The sequence below is a fragment of the Podarcis gaigeae genome (assembly GCF_964106915.1).
Source record: "Podarcis gaigeae genome assembly, chromosome: 7".
Classification (NCBI taxonomy): domain Eukaryota; kingdom Metazoa; phylum Chordata; class Lepidosauria; order Squamata; family Lacertidae; genus Podarcis; species Podarcis gaigeae.
In genome coordinates this window covers 48074314-48095894 of record NC_139683.1, presented here as the reverse complement: position 1 = coordinate 48095894, position 21581 = coordinate 48074314, and the positions used below count along the sequence as shown (strand labels likewise).

At 38.5% G+C, this 21581-nt stretch overlaps 1 protein-coding gene across 1 annotated transcript in view; it reads right to left on the bottom strand.

The window, feature by feature from the left end:
• Window positions 1-21581, bottom strand: part of ARHGAP28 (Rho GTPase activating protein 28) — a 60920-nt gene that overhangs the window by 25122 nt on the left and 14217 nt on the right. Inside the window, exon 2 of the mRNA XM_083748331.1 lies at window positions 456-658. Coding sequence (XP_083604457.1) covers window positions 456-658 — 203 coding nt within the window. The remainder of the gene's footprint in view (window positions 1-455; window positions 659-21581) is intronic.

Genomic DNA, 21581 nt, shown 5'->3' with positions numbered 1-21581 from the left:
ATCCCTCCTCTCTTATGGCACAGACTGTGGCCTACGCTGTCACAGGTGGATTGTGCCCAATACATGCACCACTCATTGAACACCTGCATTTTTCTTAAATTACTACACCTATATTTTATACACATATAACGCGCAGTCCAGAAAGCTGTGAAATTTACTACTTATAGATTGTACCCAGTTATTTATATAAAACAGGGAGTTTTTCAAAAGAATTTGCAATTTTAAAGCAGATGTAATGGGTTGTATTTAATGTTGTGCTAAAGACATCATTCCATCAGAACAAGCAGTTCTTGTGCATCACCCCTCGCCTCCTCCTGCATGCCGTTTTGGGCATTTTCCTGCCTCTCTGAAGCAGATTTGGGGAGGGCGCAGGTGGAGAGAGGGCGAAGTCCCATTTTGCCAGCACAATGTAAGGCAAGTGCACGTAAGTATGTATTTGAAGTGTATATACACACCGTCCGGAGCCTTGACATCTAATAGGGTTTGCTCATCTTGCCTATCTTCTGTGTTCTCTTTGATATTTTCTACCTCACACCAGAAATCTTCCATGGAAGTGCTGTCAACAGAGGCTTGAGAATTGGAGCGGCTGTACACTGGAGGCCGCAAGGATTCATTGGACAGCATTCTGTTAATTCTTTGGCATCGAGGAAGAGATTTCCTGTAGAAAGACACAGATTAAAGGATTTTTAAAAGAATCTTACTAGTCAAGTTTTGAGTGTATTTGCAAAGACTTAACAGTACAATCCAAATCCAAGATCTGCTGGAATGAGTGGGTGGAGTAGGTGGATCTGGGGCTCCCCCGGCTTAGCTATGGCTACGCCATTCGTACATTCTCAACTCCAGTTCAGCAGGAAGAATATAACTTCCTAAAATTAGCTGAGCACTTACACTGGCTGAATCTGAAGCCTCTCATAGCCACTTATCATTGGTCAAACCATCAACCCGGAAGCTTCAGCATTATGCAGAAAGCTGTCTTCCTGCTTGTTTGTTGTTTGGCTACACAGAGCATGAAATCAATATCTGCTAAATTTCTGGCCATAGGTTGAAAGAAGTTTTTTTCAACCTTTGAAAAGGTGAAGGTAAAGGACCCCTGACAGTTAAGTCCAGTCGCGAATGACTCTGGGGTTGTGGCGCTCATCTCGCTTTACTGGCCGAGGGAACCGGCGTTTGTCCACAGTTTTTCTGGGTCATGACTTTAGCTGATGGCTAAAGAGAAAAAGGACCATAATATGGCTTGCTTGGATTACATTTTCTATCAGTCACTGTGAATGAATTAAAATGTTTCCCGGTTCCCAGAGGGAGAATACTGACCATGAACCTTGCCATCCCCACGCCTCACACCTTCATCACTTCAGTTAGCCCCAATTGGTGATGCACACTCCCATATTAGGCAGAAAGAGTTTATAGTTCCAGCAACAGGGTGTTCTACCAACCATATAACAAACACAGAACAGATTGTGTAATGCTTGCAAAATCTAAAATAACCAACAATATTAAACAAATCTATGTAACATACTCACAGGCAAAATCGCAGCTACTCAATACACATTTAAAATATAAACACATCAGTAATCTCTAAACTGCAGAAGTATTTGCAATTTGCTCAAAATAATAGGTGAAAGCCATACACATACTCATTACTAATAGTGGCATGATTCTAAAACCATTTTATAAGGAGGTGTCCTATTGACTGAAATAAAGATTATTTCTAGTTAATTTTTTTTTCAGATAACAGCCTAGGGCAGCTTCACTTTTACACTGATTTTTATTTTTGCATGAAGAAAGTTAAACATGTGAAACACATTAACATGTGACAGCATAGTGACAGCACTATAAATGGAACTGTGATAGTAAGCAACCTGTGTCACTGAGATTCAGATTTAACGTGTGTTTGTTCAGTTTTACGTGCAAAGCAAGGAAGAGATTTTTTTTTTAAAGGGGACAGAAAAGAAAAATGACTTTGGCAATCTCGCCAACCATTGAACCCCATACAGTATGCGATTTTGACTTTAGGCACCACCCCCAGAACATAACCTCTGTATAAGTTTTGGGCTTGCTGTATAAGAAAGTGAAACTGTTGCAATGCAGCTAACCTGGAATTTTATTTTATTTTATTATTTTTTAAAATAATTTTTTATTGATTTTACAACAGAATTATGCAATTTTATCCAAATTTTTAACAAATTAAATCTTTATGGACTTCCTACAGCTGCTCTGGTAATCATCCATAGTTATTCTTCAGTACACATTCCCTTCGTTATATTGCCATTTGTCTTCCCTCCCTCTTCTATTTCTTTTTGACAATACATCTTAACTTTTACAGTGCTTCTTGAAACCCCACTAGCGTTGTTTACACATCACACACATTTTTCAGATACTCTACAAACTTTTCCCAGTCTTCGGTAAATTTTTGGTTTCTCACATATCTAATTTTCCTAGTTAGTTTGTCCAATTCCACATAGTCTGTCAGTTTCATTCTCCATTCTTGTATCGTCGGTATTTCCTCTTGTTTCCATTTCTGGGCCAATAAAATTCTTGCTGCTGTAACTGCATACTGAAAAAGTTTACAATCCTTTCTTCTTATTTCCTTTCCTGTAATCCCTAAAAGAAAAGCTTCTGGTTTCTTTACAAAGGTATATTTTAACATCTTCTTCAATTCATTATATATCGCTTCCCAGAAACTCTTCACTTTCTTACATTCCCACCACATATGATTAAACGTTCCTTCTTTTTCTTTACATTTCCAACACTTATTACATGTCTTATACATTTTTGCTAATTTTACCAGGGTGATGTACCATCTATAAAACATTTTCATCACATTTTCCTTCAATACCATGCATGCAGTGAATTTTAGATTTTCTTTCCTCAATTTTTCCCAATCATCAAATTGAATATTATACCCAAAGTCTTTGGCCCATTGTATCATTACTGATTTAACCTCTTCATCTTTCGTATACCATTCCAATAATATCTTATACATTTTTGACAAAATTTTACATTCATTATTTTTTATATTACATTGGCTCCCAGTACGTTTCCGAGCACAATTCAAAGTGTTGGTGCTGACCTTTAAAGCCCTAAATGGCCTCAGTCCAGTATATCTGAAGGAGCGTCTCCTGCCCCATCGTTCTGCCCGGACACTGAGGTCCAGCTCCGAGGGCCTTCTGGCGGTTCCCTCACTGCGAGAAGCCAAGTTACAGGGAACCAGGCAGAGGGCCTTCTCGGTAGTGGCGCCCGCCCTGTGGAATGCCCTCCCATCAGATGTCAAAGCGATAAACAACTACCTGACATTCAGAAGACATCTGAAGGCAGCCCTGTTCAGGGAAGTTTTTAATATGTGACATTTTAGTGTATTTCTCATCTCTGCTGGAAGCCGCCCAGAGTGGCTGGGGAAACCCAGCCAGATGGGCGGGGTACAAATAATAAATTATTATTATTATTATTATTATTATTGTTATTGTTATTGTTATTGTTATTGTTATTGTTATTATTATATCTGTTTGAAACTTTGAATCTTTTTCTCCATAACCACTTTCTTTTATATCTTTTTTAAACATTTCATTTACTTGGAAATAATGCAACCAATCATATACATACTCTTTAACTTGTTTGTATGGTTTCAATTTCCATTTTCCTCCTTCTTTGGTTACCATTTCACCATATGTAATCCATTTACTTCTCATATTAATTTTCTTTACACTCACAACCTCCAACGGAGATAACCAGTGTGGTACTCTTGGTTCCAATAAATTTTTATACCTGTCCCATACTTCTTAACGAATTCTAATTACTAGTTAACTAATTAACGAATTCCTGAAGATGTGGTTCCCAAAACCTTTGTGAACTTTCTTTTTGTCACACCATAAATATGTGTGCCATCCAAATCTGTTATCAAAACCTTCCAAGTCTAGTAATTCCTTATTTTCTAATTTTATCCATTCCTTTAACCAACATTGGCATGCTGCTTCATAATATAATTTCATATCTGGCAGGGCAAAGCCTCCTCTTTCTTTTGCATCCGTTCGTAACTTATATTTTATTCTTGGCTTTCCCCCCTGCCAGATATACCTTGATATCACTCTTTGCCATTCTTTGAAAATCCCTACCCCCTTTATAATGGGGATAGTCTGAAATAGAAATAACATCTTTGTAAGCACGCTCATCATTATCGTATAAATTCTGCCCCAAAAGGACAGTTTCATTCTACCCCACACCTCCAGATCGTTCCTTATTCCTTTCCAAACCTGTACATAATTGTTCTGGAACAGGTCAATGTTTTTAGGAGTTAACCAAATTCCCAAGTATTTTACCTTTTTCACCACCTCTATCTCTGTCAATTGTTGCATTGTTTCTATCGTATTTTGCTCCATATTTTTAGCCATTATTTTTGTTTCTTTCTTATTCAATCTAAAGCCGGCCACTTTTCCAAATTGTTCAATCTCCTCCAGTACTACTTTTACACTTTCCATTGGTTCTTCAATTGTAATTACCAGATCATCAGCAAAGGCTTTAACTATATATTCATTCTGACCTACTGTCACCCCTTTTATTGAACTGTTTCGTCTGAAATAAATAAAAACCTGGGATTTTATTTATCATTAGTCTATTAATTCAAAATGTTTGGCTTATTCCATTGACCTGACCTACCTTACAACTGCTGTGAAGTTGATCACACAGCCAACATCAGTTTGAACAGCTCAACATGAGATCCGTGGGGTTCAATTTTAAGCCAGATGCATTCAATAAAATATGTGGGAAATATATAGAATGATGCTGTCTGGGTTGGATGATTGGTGGGGTTGAGAACTCCCCCCAGTATAAAACAAACACCACCATGCAGTTGCCATTTGCCAAGTGTTTATTGCATATGCAAGGCACTAAAATGGTTCCACTGCATCCTAGTCTTAGATTAACTTCATCCCAGAAAAAAATTGCAAAAGAAAAGCTCCCTGGGAAATCATTTTGTTGGCAAAGAAAGATCATGAGCTTCATGGACCATTATGTTTCCATTACTAATGGAATAAAACAGGGATTAGTTATTTCCCTTGCTGATACACATAGATTTTTACCGTGTCTCTGCATAATACTGGTTCAACATTTAAAAGTCGATCAGACACATTGATTGTTGTATAGGCTTTATCAATCTAATTAGCAGTTACATTCATGATGTACTCCAAGGCTAAATAAATCATACTACACAAAGAGCTAGTTTAGTGACACCTAATCAGAGGCTGAGTAATGATAGCAGAATGACTGTGCTTTCCATTCAATGAAGCGATGCATAGCGAAGAATCCATAGAACAGAAGAGCAGCAACAGAACCACATTGTAGTTAACAGACATATTTAATCCTCGTCTATAGAGAGGGTTCTTATTTGGATAGCAGTGGATCATTATTTTCAGGCACTGAGTATGAAGCAGAATAATTAGTCTGGGTAAATACTGAAAAGGCGTAATTTAAAGATGACATGCAATACTTTTTTACATTTACTGTAACTTTAGAATCAATCGTGTATCATTACATGGATAGGAAGCTCCAGTAATCATGAATGTTTGCCCCAAAGCAGTAGGGCCTTTAATCTGTAACCAGGCCTGCTTAGTTGACTCCCAAAAGCCCTACAACATTATCTATTCAGTCAGCATATTAACCAATAGATCTGCCACATACTGAGTCATGTCATCTAAGCCAACATTGGCTACTGCTGATTCACAGAGACTCTCTAGCAGTCCTATCGTTACACCTTCTACCCAGAGAAGCCAGGAATTGAAATGGGGAATTTCTGCATACAAAGCATATGCACAACTATTGTGTCATAGACCTTCTGAATTATAAATGCCCATAACTGTATCATGAAGCTTGTAACAACTCACATTTCAAGCAGAAAATTATACCAAAGATCCTGAAGACACCAGGGAGTGGATCTGGGTCCTTCTACATGCATAGCACGTTCTCTATCACTGAACTATGGCTCTTTCTACAAATTAAACTGAATAATTAGAGTAAATATGGACATCTAGTAAAACTCTGTATTTGTATGGCTACCTGGTAATTTCCTTGGAGTTTGTCATAGTCGTTGCCTTAATTTTATTGGCAGCTTTATTGCTGCAGAAAGTAAAGCCTAATGTCTCTGAGAAATGCTATCTTGATGAGCAGCCAGGATAAGCGAGGAGCCCCGTTTCATCCACAAGTGATGAATCTTGCTTTACACCCATTATCTTCAGCCTGCCTCTCTGGGACGCAAGCCTGAGCAGTGTGCACATGTGCTCATGTACACAAAAATCAGGAAATGGCAAATTAGGAGTGCATTGTTTCAAAGCAATTACATTAGAAGATAAACACTGTACAACAAAAAAGCCCACTATTGTTCTACATCAGAGCTCACCTGCCTCAGTTCTTCCTTTCATCGACTTAAAAATCATTCACATGTTGCATTTTTAAGAGATTGAGAAACTTAGAATATGATGCTACATTAGTTTCAGGTGGAAAATCTCATTTGTGCTTCAGCATTGCTTGAAAACTGTTGCTGCTTCTGACATGTTAATGTTTCACTAATCACTCTTGCATGAAATCCAAAGAAGTCTTGGACATAGAATATGAAACAACCACCACGCCACAATTCAGTGATCACTGTGGTCACAGATGATGCACTACCAAAACATACCAAGGAATGGGCAATTTGGTGTGTGAATGCAACTGGTAGTTGCCAGCTAGCAACCAAAACATATATTTTATGTCTCCCAGAGCAGGGAAGCCGAGTGCAGCCTCAGCTTCTCTTGCTCTGTTTCTCTGTGGTCTCTTCATACAATCTTTGTTGTTGCTGTGTGATACAGAATGTTTTGCTTTACAGCAGGTAGGGAGTAGTGTGGGAGAAAATGCAGATATTGTACATCATCACCTGCCTTCTTGGCACTTTTCATGGTATTTTCAGCAGCCCCAGATTGCTACATAGTGATAGGTAGACAACTGACCTGGTGGCGTGTGATAAGGGATACTCATAGGTCACCCACTGTTTGTGTTTTAATTGCTTGGTCAATAAAATCTGCATTAATTTGCATATGGCCAACTGTTTTTTTGGGGGGGTGCATACTTCCCCTTATTCCTCACGTTCCTTATATCCCCATTTGACTGTTTTGACCTGCAGAACTGGCACTGTTACAGGTTGCACATTATACTAATTCCAACACTTGTAAGAAATCAGTCTGAGTCTGGCGCCACCAACTTAACAGAGTCATTCCCTTATGCGTGACGGAATATTTTTTCAAATATGCTGCTTGCTGCTATCTTTTTTTTAAGTTCTTATATATGTAAACTTAAAAAAAAAAGTTAATTCTGCTGTCCAATTACTCAGGGACCAACTTTCTGTCAATTAAAGGCTTTTAATTTAATCCAACTTGCACCCCTAGTCCTTATATTACTGGAATATTCTACGTCTCAGGGTATACTAAAATACACAAGTGTATAATATATACCCAAAGAGAGAGCAGGGAAGAAGAGTAAACACTACTGTCTGAACCAAGAGTAAATTAAAATTAGTACTAAAAGCTTCAGTATTGAAATACAACTAGACCATGCAGCTCTGTGATTAAGAACTGGAATAGGATAAGGGTTTGGATGCATACATTGAAGTTGCCACATGAGAAGATGGATCATATCACACTTGCCGTAAAATGGAGATACATCTAATTCTTTTTATTCAAGGACTTCTAGTGGTGTCTGAGGGAGGTACTAATATCTCTAGCAAACACTATGTACTATTTCCCATTTTTGCCAAGGCTGCAGTCTGCACTGTACAGCTTGTAGATCACTGAAATCAAACAAGAGTAAAAAAAACAGCAGCTGAATCGGCAGGGTGGCTTTGAGCAGGGCTTTGCCAGCAACTCACATGCTGCTATACAAATTATTTATAACAAGTACAAGATACAGTTGCTACTGCAAACTTAAGAAACCTGGAAATTGGGAGAAGTCTAAATAATTCAACAAGCAAAGAAGGAAGGGGAGAAAAAGCCAGATGTCATTTATACTGGTTTATTTCTTCTTCTTCTTCTTCTTCTTCTTCTTCTTCTTCTTCTTCTTCTTTCTTCTTTCTTCTTCTTCGTTCTTAAATGACTACTTCTGAATCAAAGACAACATGAATGTTTTGAATAGCCACATGGCTTCTTGTGTTGCACAAGGCAATGTACTAACTTTGATTAATCCCTTGAACAGGTGCAGGAGACATGAGTGAAACACGCTTATCTCCAATCTAATGCTGACAATATGTTTTAGGAAACCAGGGGCAGTAGAGTAAAGCCTTATTGCTACTCAAGGTATTTTTCTCCTTGTTTCAGTTCCATGAAATAGTAAACAACATTGTAAGAGCAATTGACAATGCATTACAGTATTCAAAATGTGTGTCTGGCAAACCTTGCATATCAATTATAAGCAGTGCTTTTTTTCTAAAAAATGTTTAGGGGTGCTCTCATTTTCCTACTCATATTGAAATAGTGCCCCTCAATGAGGCCAAACTTAGATTCACAAAATGTTTAGGGGTATGCATACCCCTGGCCGCCCCCAGAAAAAAAGCACTGGGTATAAGTAACCACCTTCAGATCTAAAGGCAAGGGAGGTATAATCCAATTATTTACTTAGAAAATGTATAGCCCATATTTTGGTATAACAGTTCTCAAGGCAGAGAACAAGAAGAAAGCTTAAAAGCATCAGAAAATATATAGAGTAGAGCAATTAGACATCAACCATGAAAAGCTTGTCTTTAAAGCCTAGCAATATGACAAACCTTAATGTGCAATTGCTTCCATAATTTGTTCAACACCCACAAAAAAACCCTCATCACACTAATGTGACAGAAAATCAACCAGTCAAAAAACTTACAAGAAATCATTCCCTCAAGTGGACCTGGTTCATAAAGGAAAGCACTAGCACTTTGAATTTACCGGTAGCTTGGAGCTCACAGAGGATCCATGTTTTATGCTCTATGTGACTAACACCACAATACATTAACATGGCTGCCCCATTCAGCCCCTGTTGCAACTTCCAAACAACTTTTTTTCTTTCTTTTTAAAATTTGCACATGGATTGTGTTACAGTGGCCTAGTCAGGAGTATATCTAAATATGCAGCACATGGAGCAAATTCTTCCAGGAAAAATCATTGTCAAATAAGTCACGGCTGATAAAAGTGATTCAATACAACATCCTAAAAATCATTCCAAATGTGATGCCCAGTGGAATGCTAGTTTCACATTTACTTACGCTGAGCATCCAGATATTAACTGCAATAAATACAAGACATTGCTTATAAAACAGCATAGTAAATTGTTATTGCTCACTGGTTGGCTTGCCATATTAACTTGTAAAATTGTCTGGAGAGAGCTAGAACCATTTGGTTGTTATTATGTACCTTCCTGGTTTTTTTTTGTTAGAACTACAACTTGAGCTTCAATTTATTTATTCGATTTATTTTTGAGACATATAGATTGCTTTGCAAACCAAGTGCTTCCCAACAGAATTTATAAAAACGTACGGTACACAACAAATCGTCAGTGTACTCCTTGCCTACTATGGAAAGACTTGGTTACCGATGATTCAAACTTTAAAAGGGATTGTTTAAAAATGATTTAAAATGTGTATGTTTAAAATGTTACATTAATAATAATAATAATAATAATAATAATAATAATAATAATAGATGTATATGACAACCCTCTGTGGCATTTAATTGGCTGTATATATATCTGTTCAGGTGTTGCTCCTGGGCAACCTTTGATATGTGCATGTCACATGCACTGGAGGATAGCGGGGTAGAGACGGAGACAAAAATGGGTGGCACTAAAGGAAAAGGAAGGCAGGCCAATGAATGTAATTCTTGCCTTTGTACTGTAAGCTACATTCCAGCCATGTAAAGTAAGGTTTCAATACAAACCTTTTCACCCACCAAGCAAGAGTTGTCACAGTCCAAGAGCACATTCTAGGGGATATAGCCTGGGGAAAGAGGTTGTGGCCTGGGGATATTGTGTGGCTTATTGTGAGACCCCAACACTGAGATGCAGAGAGCTGCATTGTTCCCAGGGCCTGATATAGCTCACCCCTGGTTTAAGTGATGACAAAGTGCATCAGAATTTGAAGCGTTTGGTAATTACCAGATTCTACTAGTGAGTCCTCCTTCCTTTTTTGTATAGGTTCTGTATACTTTCAGTCTCACTTTAACCACATTAGCCCTGTTTGTAAGCATTCTTTAGCCTTCTCCTCTCATATAAGCAGCAACTCTCAGAATTCTTCCCTTGTGGCACTTCAGCTGCTACTTCATTTTCCAAGATGCAAGCAAGCAAGCACAGACTGCCAGGCTGCCCAAAGGGGTAGCTCTTCCAGAACCTCTGCTGCTCTCTATACTTGCAAAGAAAGGGTTAACAAGAGCCCTTTGTTTGTGGCAAAGGGAATATCCAACATATGGTAGCTGATGCTCCACTGATCAATTCAAAATATGCCTCCTGTTCAGAATTGGTTGCCTCTTAGGATGATACAGTATGGGTGCACCAAGCACCTATGATGCATTATTTGATCAGCTGCATGTAGATGTTCTACTCTAAAAAGACTGTTAAAAATTAGGATCCTTTTAACTTTGCAAGGTTTCCCCTTATGCACTGATAAATCCCTTCTATGAGCAAATATTTTATGGATGATTTCCCATATTTCGAAGGTTTTCTCGCTTCTCTCTGTCTCTCTCTGCAAGCACTCTAGGAACATAAGCACAATAAGTGGTTGTAATGCTATCTTCCCATGAGCCTACCAAATTGTTTATCCTGGCTTTTACTGTAATGTAGCTTTTAAAGCCCACTTCCTACTGAAATGCATGTTAGGCAAGGCTGTCATTTATGGTCAATCCGTTCATTCTAGATTTAAACAGATTTTTTTAGCATCTTCCTGTGCAAGTACAGGCTACATCTGCTAAAATCTTATGTGTTGCGTGCTTTTAATATACTATATTTGACATAATATTGTTCTGTATCTAACATAAGAAGAGCAGGAACAGTCAAGGCAGTTTTAATCTCTTGGATTTTACATCCTGGGGAGGGTTTCTTAGTTTCTTAGAACATTCATGTATAACTTTAAGGTTTAAGCTTCAAAACTTTCTTTAATTACAATAACTGTGATATATATTAAATTTATTGAATTAACCATATTTTCTGTCAGGGGTTTTGAATAACAAGTGTGTTTGAACCAAACTAATTAGACTGTACTTAAGTCACACTGAAATCAGTGTGAAATTTTAGCCATAGCTTAAGTTCCTTCGATTTCAATGGGAATTAAATGCAACTAACTTAGTTTCAGTAAACATTGTATTGTGGTACTAATTTTTTTTTACCATTTTGCCCATCAAGATGATTACATACATGCAGATATCTTCTCAATATATAACAAGGATTTTCAACCCATAAATAAAACAAGAAAAGAATGACTCTTCACAAATATGCAAATCTTACCTTTAGCCGATCCAAGTTTCAGTGAAGATATACCAAAGATGGGAGTGAGAGAGAACAAGTTTTGCCATAACCAAGTGACAATGGAGCCTTCCTTAAACAAGCATTTGCATTCTGAATTTTCAAAGCGTGTTGAAAATGAGATAAAATAAAGCTTTGTGCTTCTAGTCTTGAAAGAATAAGGAACAAGAGAATTGCTGGTCCTTGAGGGAAATAGACTATCACTGCACAGTGACTATTTAGGGTTTCATGCCTTTAGGATAAATGCTTGGACTCTGTTTTCCTGTTTGTGTCAAGACTTAAAACCTTTCATGCACTTCCCAAGAAAAGAAATGAAAGCTCAATCAGCCGCTAGTAGCCCTGGAGATTCATAAGAGCCCCTGTTGTGAGAGTGAAACTAAGAGACAAAAAATGATTTGTTTCTTTTCCACTAGAAGGCTATAAGTCATTTGCCATTAACTTAAAAAAAGAAAGGAAAAAAAGAGAAGAGAGGAATGAAAAAGGTTCTTTGTATTGACACTGCCCTGTCCAGACTGCTAGTACACAATGCAATATATAAAAAATGAAAATGCACAAAACATTTAGAAAGATCTTTTAAGAAAAACAAATATTTATCATTATGGTTTGGGAAAGTCTGCTATGTAACAAGGTGGATCTTTTAACATTTGCAAAAGTGTTGGAACAAGATTTGCTTCACACAATAACCATAGAGCATTAGAACACCACTGTAGCTAAAGGGATCAGGGATCCATATTCCATCATTGGCAGTTATAATATGTGTAAATTAATACAGGGTTTTGGGAGAATACAGAATTCTATGTGTTATATGCATCTTCCAGCATTTTGATTTTTGGAAACACCCTCAAAAAATGCATGAAATTTCTGAAAAGATCATCAAGTAGTGTGACTCTAGCACATCTTGAGAAATCACATTACATTAGCCGTATTTTTAACACTAAAACATGACATAGATGTATGAACAACAACAAATGTCTAAATAAGACATCTCAAAGGGAATTTTGTAAAGTTAAAGAAAAAGCCCTACCATTTCGATGGTCTCCTTCGAAATTTACTTTTTGAAATGGCAACCCTAGTGTTGACCATTGTATGTAACTAAATTATGTATCCAGAGAACATAGAGAAATAGAAGAATGCCAAGAGAATGGTCTGAAGGCACATGGCACTCCAATTATCCAAATCTTGTTGATGTCTACCAGCAAATTGTCACAGAACTCAGGCCTATTTGATAACTTCTACAATTAATAACTACACACAATCAACACATCTTATTGTAATAGAAGGGGTACTGCAAAGATATTTGGTGCTTTCTGAAATGCTCTATGGTGTTGAAATCAGGTGCTCTGATGTGAACTCTACTGATGTTTTGGAAACTGTGTAGATTTATTATTATTATTATTATTATTATTATTATTATTAGCTATGCTCTCTACCATCAGGAATATCAACAGCTCTTCTTTGTACAGAATCTGGGTGGCCAACAATTAAGGCAAGAGTAAACTGCGCTCAGTTAAAATATTTCGAAAATTGCTACTATGCTACTATTGGTACTATACCATTGAGTGCTGTGTTATATGTAATTGAAAGATAAGCAGCTCTGGAAAGCAGTTTGTTAAGAACTGTAAGACTATTATTAATTCCCAGAACTGAGCTCTGCTTTGATCTTGAATAAGTGTCAAGTAAGGGATAGGCTCTTCTGGATAGAATTCAGAAAAGGGATGCCAATTTTCCTCCTTGGTACTCACTCTTAAGAAGAAAGCATTGCAGAGCTAGTTATCTGACCAACCTCTCACAAATTTCCTTTAGAAATGCAGTTATTGAGCTGTGCTTCCAAGTGATGCTCACTTCAGTCTTGGATGGCTCTACAACAAAGTCCCCTATGCAGACAGACTTTGTATTTGTCATCAACCTCAGATGGAAGACATCACTCATTTTCTGTTAGAGACCCAGAGATCACTTTCTGAAATCTTTGTTCACACAAAGAAGTAGGCACACCCTGGCAAAAATGGTTCAGGTTCTTTTGAGTGACAATAATAATAGTAGCCCTCTATGCACTGGCTGCAAAAATAACAATAAGGGGAGTTAAATAAAATTGTAATAAATTGTTGAGATGATTCGGAGTTTTAATCCAAAATCAAGCCAGATTTGAGTCTGCTGGTGTCTCTAGTAACTTTTCTTTCGTACATCATGGATGCTGGCAGATTTGATTTTTAAAAGGCTAATAAATATTGAATTGGAACTGTCAGAGATGCAGAAGGGAAACTGTATTTTAATACTCAGGACCTTGGCAAAGTCATCATTGATTTTTATATTATGGATGTGTGTTCTGTATTATTTTATTAATACTGTTGCCTGATAAAGGTTTGTCCTGGCCTTTGGCTACAACAATAAACTTATTAACTCCCCTGTTCAGTGCCTGAGGGTCCCAGTCCTGCCACTCACCACCTGGCCCAGGGCGGGGCCTGATGGGCTCTATAAAGGACTGCTGCCACTGCGGCTGCTGGGCAGAGAGGGCTCCATTTTGTTTTGTTTTTGTTTAAATTGCTGTTATTTTTTTACCTATGTCATTTTAAACTGTGATATTAATGCCATATTCTTAGTTTTAGGTTTTGATTTATGTGGAAATTGTTTCCCATTTGGCTGTGTATTTTTTTGATATGGTTTATTTATTGTTTATGACTTTTGTAATTATGTAAATCTTGTCATGCTGTAAGCCGCCTTGAGCATTGTTTTTGTAACTGTAGAAAGGCGGCATACAAATAAAAAATGACAATGATGGTGATGAACTCAAACTACAGTCAATTTCTTTTTTAAAAGTACCTGCATGAAATGCCTAGTTAGGCTCATACAATAAATAAAACCCACCATTTCAGGTCCAGTCTGGAGCATTCCACCACAGGCTTCCAACAAGCTCTTTAACTCAACCAGTGATTACTGGGAAATGTTAACATTATACCTCCTCCACAGAGTGGTGCAATTATGTGAAAGTGCATTTTCTCTTCAACCACTTGGAATATTCTGCTTAACATCACAAAACTACTGCATGTTGGTCCACACAATTATCTTCCAAAGAAGCATTTTATCTGTTTGTAGGAAAGTTGGAAAATGATAACCTAATGCTTCCTCAGCTTTTGCAAGAAAAAGTTGCTGAGGAGAGCTTTGAGGAAGTGCACAAAAGAGGTGGATCAAAGTGGGGAAATTTAACAGAAGCGATAAGCTTATCGTCTTTCAGATGGGATTGCTGGCAACACACTTGCCCAACTTCACTGGCAGTATTAAATCAGTCATCATAATGGTAGACAAAGTTTTCCAAACACTGCATAGCCCTGATTATTACAACAATGGAACAGGCTGCCTTAAGGAGGCATGGGCAGAGAGGGAAATTATTTCCAAAGCATATTTGTAAGGTAGGCTACTGAAGTCAAACATTCCTTTCATTCAGTTTAGTGGGATGGGGTGAGATTGAAGTGTCAGAGCCAAATTCCATGGGGCAATAGTCATATTCATAGACTGGCCATTCCCTTTCTTTCCATAAAGGTGTGGCAAAGTAACAAAGAAGGAAAATTGCTGATTACCACATCAGGCCTTGTGGAGTTGCTTTTGCGCTATAACAGCAGTTTCTCCCCCATGTCACTCTTGCACCATGGAGGTGTAAGTGGTGTGGCCTGAGGTATCTGAAGGCTAGTGTGGGCATGATGAGACTGGAATTTGGGGTTCATATTATTGACTTCTATAAGGTCCACACAGCTTTTTTCCAAGGACCTGAAAAGTGGAAACAGAGCTTAGAATGCAATGTGCCCCAGCAGGTGCTGCTTCTTATCTTCCAAAGCCCTTGGTCGCAGTGAAGTGACAGTCATTTTACAATGTTGTATACGAATGCCATTTCAGGATTCTTGCAAGTTATCTAATTTTCTCTTATTACTGATCCAGTTGTACCAGTCAGAAAAAAATTTGATTCTATTTTGGAGGTGCAGGGGTAATGGTTCCCTGGTACAGCTGGAACCCAAGTGTGTATGTGGAGGGCAGAAAAGTATATGTGGTAATAGACTGTTAGGAGATCAGCTATGGGGAGAAGGGGCACTGAAAGCACTATGCAGTCCTTTTGCTCTTAAAATGGGCCCCATGGGATGCAGTTTTATGCATCCATGGGGCAAAGCCTGATTTTTACAGAGGAATTTGCTGCTGTCATGCAAAGTTAGGGTCACAGTATGGCATAAACTTAGAATTTTCACCAGCATGGTCCAACCTTTCATACCAAGTGGGCTGCAAGAGTACTTGGACACAGAACCCGTAAGCCGAACACTGCCTTGTCACATGTGGCGGGGGGGGGGGGAGCGGGCCCAAAATTTGACACAGACAATGACATCCATCACTCTCAGAGGAAATTGTACAGGGGGGTAATATCTGGCTCTGGTTTTTATTTGGGGGGAGCCATGTTTTCCCCACACAGTTTCCTGTGAAAGAATGTAACTTACTCAGTGTCACCCAGGGAACTTTATAGTGAAAAGGGACTGGAACCCAATTCCTCCTCACCCTAATCTAAGCATTCCAACCACAGTGACTCCAAGGCCCAGTAGTTGATAAGGTGTACCTCAAAGACTGGATTCAGGATGTACATGAAACATGTTAAAGCCCAAGGTATATGTTTCAAACAGCAAGAGAAGGAAAAATTGTATCCATAGCTGGCACTCTTGCTCAAACTATCTGTAACAATCTCTAGTGGCTAGACTAGAGATCCCCCAGTGCCTAAGAAATTGTACTACAGTGGTACCTCTAGATACAAACGGGATCCGTTCCGGAGCCCTGTTCGCATCTAGAGGTAAACGTAACTAGCGACGGTGCATCTGTGCATGCGTGTGTTGCTTTTTGCCGCTTCTGCGCATGCGTGTGACAATATTTTGAGCGTCTGTGCATGCGCAAGCAGCAAAACCCGGAAGTAACACGCTCCATTATTTCCGGGTTTTGCCGAGGAGCGCAACTTGAACGCGGTCAACTCAAAGCATATTTAACCCGAGGTATGACTGTATTTTATTCTTCGTTAAAGAGAACTTTCATACAAATGAAAATTGATAAGGTAATGCCTGTGGAAATTCTGTGTTCTGCATCACAGGGAGCGGTGGAAGCCAACAAGTCTGGATTTCCTCACCAGCACATGTGCACACTGATTATTTTCCATCTATTAGTGCTTGGGCATCAGAACTAGACCAAGGTCTGTTTCCTTTTACATGGAGCCAAGAAGTTCCTGCACCCTCCTGTTCAAGTCAGTGTCTACGCAGAGCTATGGCACTATCTTGTTTGCCAGACCAAACTTGTGGACTAGTTAAAGTGATGCCTCAGGGCTTAAATTTTAAATCTGGAGTTTAAATTTTGTGCATTGCAGTTGTAAAGCCTGAAGGCTACCAGCATATAAACCACAGTGGGCAAGTTATAGCTATATATGGGAAGGGTCAATGCTGGGAGACGAAGCAATGCTAGTTAAAGGCACTCCTAAGAACCAAGGTCACCTGGGCCTCAGGTGACAGAGAAGGATCTAGGAGCACCCCCAGACTAAGGACCTGATCCTCCAGAGGGCGATCCCCTCCAGATCAGGCAGTTGACCAGTTTCCTGGACCTGCGAACCATTTACTCACAGGGCTTACATCTTTCTGAGATTCCATTTGAGTTTATTGGCCCACATGCAGCCTATTACTGTGCCCAGGCACAGGTTCTGTGTCTAGACATCTCTATCATTGGCTATTTGTCAAATACAATGGGATTCACTTTGTCAAATCTTCCAAGGACTGTGATGCTGTTGCTTCCTTTATATTTATTCAATTGCTTTCTGTATTGGGACATGTTTCCTTCAGGCATTTCTTGCTGAAACACAGCCATAACTCTGAATGGAACTATCCTGGCTTTACCTAAACAAAAACTGCTTAAATCTACCTAGATGAAAAACTTTCTGTGCAATCTATTTATATGTCTTTTACAGAATCCATTGGTTTTAACTTATCTGCAGTCTCTCTCATTGATTTAAGCATGTCTATAGACCTGTGTGGACATGGGTGGTGCTGTGGGTTAAACCACAGAGCCTAGGACTTGTGATCAGAAGGTCGGCGGTTCGAATCCCCACAACGGGATGAGCTCCCATTGCTCGGTCCCTGCTCCTGCCAACCTAGCAGTTCGAAAGCATGTCAAAAGTGCAAGTAGATAAATAGGTACCGCTTTATAGCGGGAAGGTAAACGGCGTTTCCATGCACTGCTCTGGTTCGCCAGGAGCGGCTTAGTCATGCTGGCCACATGACCCGGAAGCTGTCTGCGGACAAACGCTGGCTCCCTCGGCCAATAAAGTGAGATGAGTCCCACAACCCCAGAGTTGGTCATGACTGGACCTAATGGTCAGGGGTCCCTTTACCTTTACCTATAGACCTGTGTTGTAAATAACAAGGGATTAACTCCTCAGTGTGGCTTTATTTCTTAGTAAACAGGTTTAGGATTCTGCTGCATATGAATGTTTTTTTAAAAAAAGACTTGTAGGTCTATAACTATTATTTTAGTTTAAAACGTACACAGTTGCTCCGCATTGTGACCAATACTATTATCAACAGAGAGATAATGAATAAGGATTTGCCTTATGCATCTTTAAAATGTGCTCAATTAGTTATTTAAAATTTTAATTAAAAGAAAGGGTGTTTTTTTTAAAAAAAACACCTAGGCTTTCAAATAAGTTTGTACCCTGTTACCATAGGATCTATGCTTTAGCTCATACAAATACATAAAAGACATCCTTGCCCATGGAACTAGCATAAAACAACACTATTCCCATCTTACACAGCCTGAATTTATAAATTGAATTATTATTTCCATCGCTATCATCCAATCAAAATCAAGATCATACAATAGAAAGAAGTTACACAGATAACTAGATAGAGGACAAAAATAGAGATTTTATATCCAATCTTTTATCACTTTAATATGTCACAAATGTATCCACAAGAAATAGTACTGCATATATAATGAGAAACAAAAGAAACAATACTACATGTGTAAAGATAAAAATGAAAATGAAACGAAAGTTGTGTTACAAATACTCATAGAATATATTCAAAGTGTAACCATCTCTTCCACGTACCTAGGCAGGCTTTTATTTGATGCAGAAACATTGTTAAGTTCCACACAACAGCTCCTCTGTTACCTGTCTTTACCTTTGATTCAACAAAAGTTAAGAGTTCTTCTGTCACTACACAGCACACCTGACTACAGAATGATAAGAAGGGATCAAACAAAATCCACACCAGCTTCTGCATCTGCCTTTGCCATCTTTAAAATACTTGATATTGGTAAATACATTTTTGTTTTTATTTCTGTTAAATTTATAGCCGCCTCATGCTCCACTTCATTATAATTGGTTTCATCTGCATTACAGATGCAGAGGAATTCAGATATGGAGTACTGTGAGAAATACACTCAGAAGTTTCTTTTTAAAAATAAATAAATAAAATAAAATCCCTTTATATTAGTCAACGGTTCCAGTGATGTAATCAGAAAAAGGAAGGAAGATCTGTGTTGCTTCATTGTTTTATTTGCAGTTTTGCATCCAAGGTTAACATGTGATAAAATTCTCATTTTATCTCAACTCAAAAAGTTTTTGAGTTGGTTCCAATTTTTTTAAAAAAATAAATCATGTAACAAAAGGTGAGGGAAAATAGCCTTTTGAATGAATAACTGTTTGTAATATGTTCCTGTAAACAACACTATGGTTATTTCTGTTACTAGGTAGTAGGTATATGTGAGTGGTTTATAATAAAATGTGAACAACACAAGAGACCTATGCCAGTGATTAAATATGGGAATGATCATCTGGAACAGGAAGCATGAGATGGTGTCTGCTGGTCCTGAACTTCCACACACTGATGGGCTCTTCTGTAAAGTCACTGAGTGCAAACTGTATGTGCAGCAGTTTTCTCACACAATTTGTGTCGTGCAGTTTTGTGAGTACAGATTATAAGGATTCTGCACATATGACTTGTATGCCTTCTGCCATATTGTTAACCAGTTCATTTGGCTGGGATCACATGATACAAATCAGAATTGTTTACACTGGTTGCCTTTACACACCCAGGAAGAGTTCAAGGTGTTTGCACTGGTCTATCAGATCTTGGCTAGGACCCTAATCACTGAAATAGTGTTTTTCCCTGTTCCTGCTCATGTCATATTTAAAGGATTCCACCACTGGGAGATAGACATTATGCAATGATGATAGAAAGGCCATTCTCTGTGGCAGTGACCACCTGTGGAATGCCCTCCATTTGGGAGCATGTTTGGCACCTACCCTTTTAGCATTTTGATGCCAAATAAAGATTTGTCTGTTTGCACAAGGCATTTGTATGATATTTTTAATGCACAGCAAGTAACCCACTCTGCAGTGTTTTAGTACTTCTAATGTTATATTTTCAGCTGTTCTTCTTGTCAAGTTGCTTTAGTTGATTATTTTCAGGGCTTTTTTCCCCAGCCAGAATTCGCCAGAACTCAGTTTCAGTACCTCTCAAGTGGGCACCATTTCCATTATAAGAGAACAAGGGAGGCAGGTGTTCATTGTGGGTTCCAGCACCTCATTTTCTAGAAAAATAACACTGATTATTGTTACTGAATATATGACATCCACATACTGTAAATTGGTCATGGTATCTTGCCCTGGGATCTATTTATGATGGGTGGAAGTCTAAAATGCATATAATAAATAAATAAATATTTTTAATGATGATGATGCTTAATTTGAGGACTGAATAAGCAGGATTCACCAATAACAAGACTGCAGAGCCAGAGGCCTTCTAAACGAGTCTGAAGAAAAAATAATAATGTGAGCAAGTGTCAGTTTTCCCATAGCAGTTATTTAAAATGATAGACATTTAGGAACATTACTGTAGCAGGGTCCACTGGGATGAGCAACTCTGGCTTAGCTGGCTGATTCCTGGCTCAGCTATTATTAAGTTCCCAACCCCAGCTCCACAGAAGATAGGCCAGCAAAACTTGCTTATCCCACTCAGCCAGCTGAGCCAAAGCTGGCTGAGATGTGGCCAGTGTAAGTCCTCAAAAAGGGGTGAGCTGGGGGTGGAAGCAGAGAGGGAGGACTTAGGCTGGATCCTAAAACTGTTCAGTTTGGCCACGTGACTTGCACCCCAGCATAAAACACTGTTTTAAAGCCTTAGGCAGAGCAGCAGAACCCTGCTGCTGACAGGGTTTGGATTGAGTGCAACTCTATGCAGGCTTAATTTGTTTTATCTCAGCTTCTTGTGGATAGGTTTCTAAAACTTAAAAATCTCCACCAATCCGAGTCCAATGGAAGCCATAATGTCAGTTCCAACAGAACTTTGTTTGTGGAATCAGATAAAACAGAAACAAATGCAAGTAATTAAGACCAATGCACTTTCAAAGTCAGATATGTTATTTTGGGTATGATAAAACATAAATTCCAACCTGATGATAAAAACTCATTTAAGATCATCACAGAGTCTGTAATGTAATCTAGCTCTCCATTTACTGATGCAGCCAGGAATGTACTTTGTCAGCCTACGCAGGCTTAGCTGCAGTTGGCAGGGCTAGTCTAAGATTCAAGCTGTTATTAGCAACACAAAATTCCTGAAATAATTTCAGTGGGCATTGCCCATGTCATGCAACTGCTAAGTAATGACTTTTTATTTCAAAACAGTTATGATGTAGAGGTTATATTTTCGCCCCTGCAGATGTGCTTCCTGGTGCTTAGGTGGGAAATAGAAGTGAATGAACTAGAATGTCGTGCAGTTTTCCATTTACATGTGCTATTAAAGTCATTTAAAACTTGTTAGTTGATTTATACAAAACTTTTGACATAGCAGAATGGGGGCTACTGTGTCAGATTTCAATTAAAACATATGTATAATTGGCTCACCAGAAATCAGTCCTTTCTGACTCATCCCACTCCATGCTGTGTGAACCCATTTTTAGTTACACCCTGAACAGCTTCTGCTCAGCTTTCTAAGCACCACATACAATATATGTCCCCCCACACACAGATGAATAAATGGTATAGCATAGCATAATATAGATATTTCTCAGGCTTGATCATGCCT